Source organism: Centruroides sculpturatus, unplaced genomic scaffold (genome assembly GCF_000671375.1).
Source record: "Centruroides sculpturatus isolate CEXI.00-Female unplaced genomic scaffold, Cexi_2.0 scaffold820, whole genome shotgun sequence".
NCBI classification, from domain to species: Eukaryota; Metazoa; Arthropoda; class Arachnida; order Scorpiones; family Buthidae; genus Centruroides; species Centruroides sculpturatus.
The window spans coordinates 188,355-191,318 of NW_019384919.1; the positions used below are offsets into that span (position 1 = coordinate 188,355).

General features: G+C 23.5%; 1 protein-coding gene across 1 annotated transcript in view; it reads right to left on the reverse strand.

Annotated features, from left to right (window-relative positions):
* LOC111631839 overlaps positions 1-2,964 on the reverse strand; it is a 58,222-nt gene extending 55,258 nt beyond the window's left edge. The window contains exon 1 of the mRNA XM_023376163.1: positions 2,958-2,964. Within this exon, the coding sequence (XP_023231931.1) occupies positions 2,958-2,964 (7 nt within the window). The remainder of the gene's footprint in view (positions 1-2,957) is intronic.

Consider the following 2,964-nt stretch of genomic DNA (forward strand, 5'->3'; position numbering starts at 1 on the left):
TTTTAGCAATATTTTCAGCCAATAAACATTATAATTTTATATTAAAAATTAACTTATACAGATTATACAGCTGATACTCATATACATAACACCTGTATAATTATCAAATTTATAGATATATATTCATACTTTTACATGTATTTTCCCATGTTTCATCTACATCGACGTCTCTATTTAGATTTTAACTTCGAATTTTCATATATTTGTATATATTAATTAATAATAAATTATATTTAATTGTATAATAATTTATTTACTGAATTTTATTATTTATTTATTTAATATTTAATTTATATTTTTACTTTAAAATATCAGCCTAAGGTAAAATTTGCCAACCATTCTTGTAACTCCATAAAAATTCTTATGATTTGTGATGTTCATGCTATTAATTATGAAGTCTTGTAGGTCAAATCTTAAATAAATAAAGGAATAAATGATGAGAAAGTGTTATAAAAGTGATTTAGTAATATAAAAAATATATATACTAAGCAGCATAAAGTATCAGCATCGTGACATAAATTACACTTAATAACACAGTAACAATGTTAAAATATATAAAGAAATTATCGTACTAAAAATATGGAAAAAATTTATTTCAATGGCCAAGAGAAAATTTAAGTTTTTTTTTTTTGGTATTTACGACTTAATAAAACTTTTCGAATTAATTTTGAAATTCGAAAAATCGATACGTGATTAATAAATTCATTAAATAGTCAATGAAATTAGTAACAGATGGCGCCACGAACGAGTATTGAGAATTTAAAAATTTCAAAAGTGAAATTGACAAGTTTAATTAACTTTGGCGGACTTTTTTTAAACTGGTTTTTACTTTACGATTTGAATTTTATTTTAAAACCGAAATTATTTTTAAAAATTAAAAAAAAATTGTATTTTGATTTCTTGGATGTTTATAAAATATGAATAAAATCATGATATAAGAGATTTTCTTTGTAGGGAAAAAAATACAGTTTCTCTTCTTCTTATCATAGTAATTGGCTTCGTCTGTTTTGTCTTCTCCTTTTTCTTTGCTTCTGCAATGTTTTCTGATGTCAAGTATTGAGATAAACACTCTAGTCGTATCCCTCAGGCGACATCATGTCATAATTCTCTTTTCTATTTCTTTACGTCTGTCTTTTAAAAGTGTTTATTTTCGAACTTGTTTCCTTAATATTTTTCAAATATTAATTTTTCAAAATCATATTTATTAATTATTATACTAAATTTAAATTTACTAGATAGAAGGGAAGTTATGTAAACTCAAACAATCTTTATTTTTTCCTACATCGAATTAGAGATGTTAAAACGTATAAATCTTATTATTTTAATGAATTTGTTTATAATATAGAGCTTATAATTTAATTATTTTTCGAGCTTTTTAGAATTCTTTCCATATTTGACAACTCGGTGACACTTCTTTGGCTTGGATTTGTCTAACAACGAAAATCTTTCGTGTCCATAAACGTATTGTAAATACCTCAAAAATTTTATTTTTAAGTTTTTATCGTGTGTATACGTATTTATATTGTAAAAATTGTTAGTATTTATTACATAAACACCTTTTATTTTTGATATTTTAAACATTGAAGAGCTACTTCCTTACACAATGATTTTACATATGGAGTCAACTTTAAGAGACGATTCTACAAATTTATTCTACATAAACACTATGAAATTACGAGGAAAATTATCTATAATTATCAAATTTTCGACCTAAAAAACGTATATAAACAAGGAATTTTTTTAACGATCCTTAAACTACGCTCATAAAACTCGACACCCCCTAAACACTTAATAATTCAACAAACGTATCGATAATGTATTTACCTTTTCCTGTAAATTCTTGACTATTTTTTAATCACGATATCCTTGAAAACAATTCGGTTTTTTTTACCCTTGATAAACATGATTAATTTACTTTTTATAAAGTACTTCACAACTCCCTTTAAATTTCGATAAAGGGAACAATAGAATGGCAAAATTTGATGGATGTTGAATTATTTTTAATTGAAGGATTTTCTAGATAAAAAAAAATAAAATGTTAAATACAAGAAATTTCCTATTAAATGTCAAAATTCTTTATAAATTAATTTAGAAGACAGCAAATTTATTGACAAATATAGTCATTAAAAGCAAGCATTTAGAAACGTTTGTTCCAATCATTTTTATGTTGTTTGATTTTCAATTAACTTCAATTTACAGATTTAATATTAAGAATTTATCCTTTTAATATCAAAGAGTCGACTTTTAATAATTTCTAGCATTTCATTTTAAGAAAGATTGAATGTAACATCTGGTAACTATCTCACATTTTATTTAATTTCATTAAAATAAGTAGAAACGTTTACGATTCCCAATTGATTTAGAAGTGGTTTATTATTTAAATATATATAAATTCGTTTTTATTTATGAATTGTATAATTAATTCGTTTTTCCCTCTTTTTTTTTTCCTTGTCGCAATTTTTGTATGATTTAATTGAGTTTTGCTTCTTTTTCTCTCATTTCTCCTGTGATTTTAATTGTATTTTTTCTTCTGTTTTATTGTTGATTGTGTGATTCGAATTGTATTTTGTTGCTAACGCATTGTTTCGTCTGTGTTTTAATTGCGTTTTTATTGTTTTCCTATTATTTTTTTTTTTATTGATTTTCTTGCTTTTCTGTCTTTTTACCATCATTTTATTTATGTTTTCAGCACCGTCCTAATGTTTTATGTGTGATTTTAATTACACTTTGCTGCTTTTTCCTTGTTTTTCTGTAAGATTCAAATTGAATTTTTCATTGACTTTATTTACATTCTGCTTGTTTTTCATAATATTTTACATCATCCTAAATATGTTTTTTTACACTATTCTATTATCTTATATTAATACATGACCTTAATTATATTATGTCTATTTTCTTCTGTTTCATCGTATGACTTTATGCATATTTTACTTTTCTACACATTCCTAATTAAATACCTTTCAT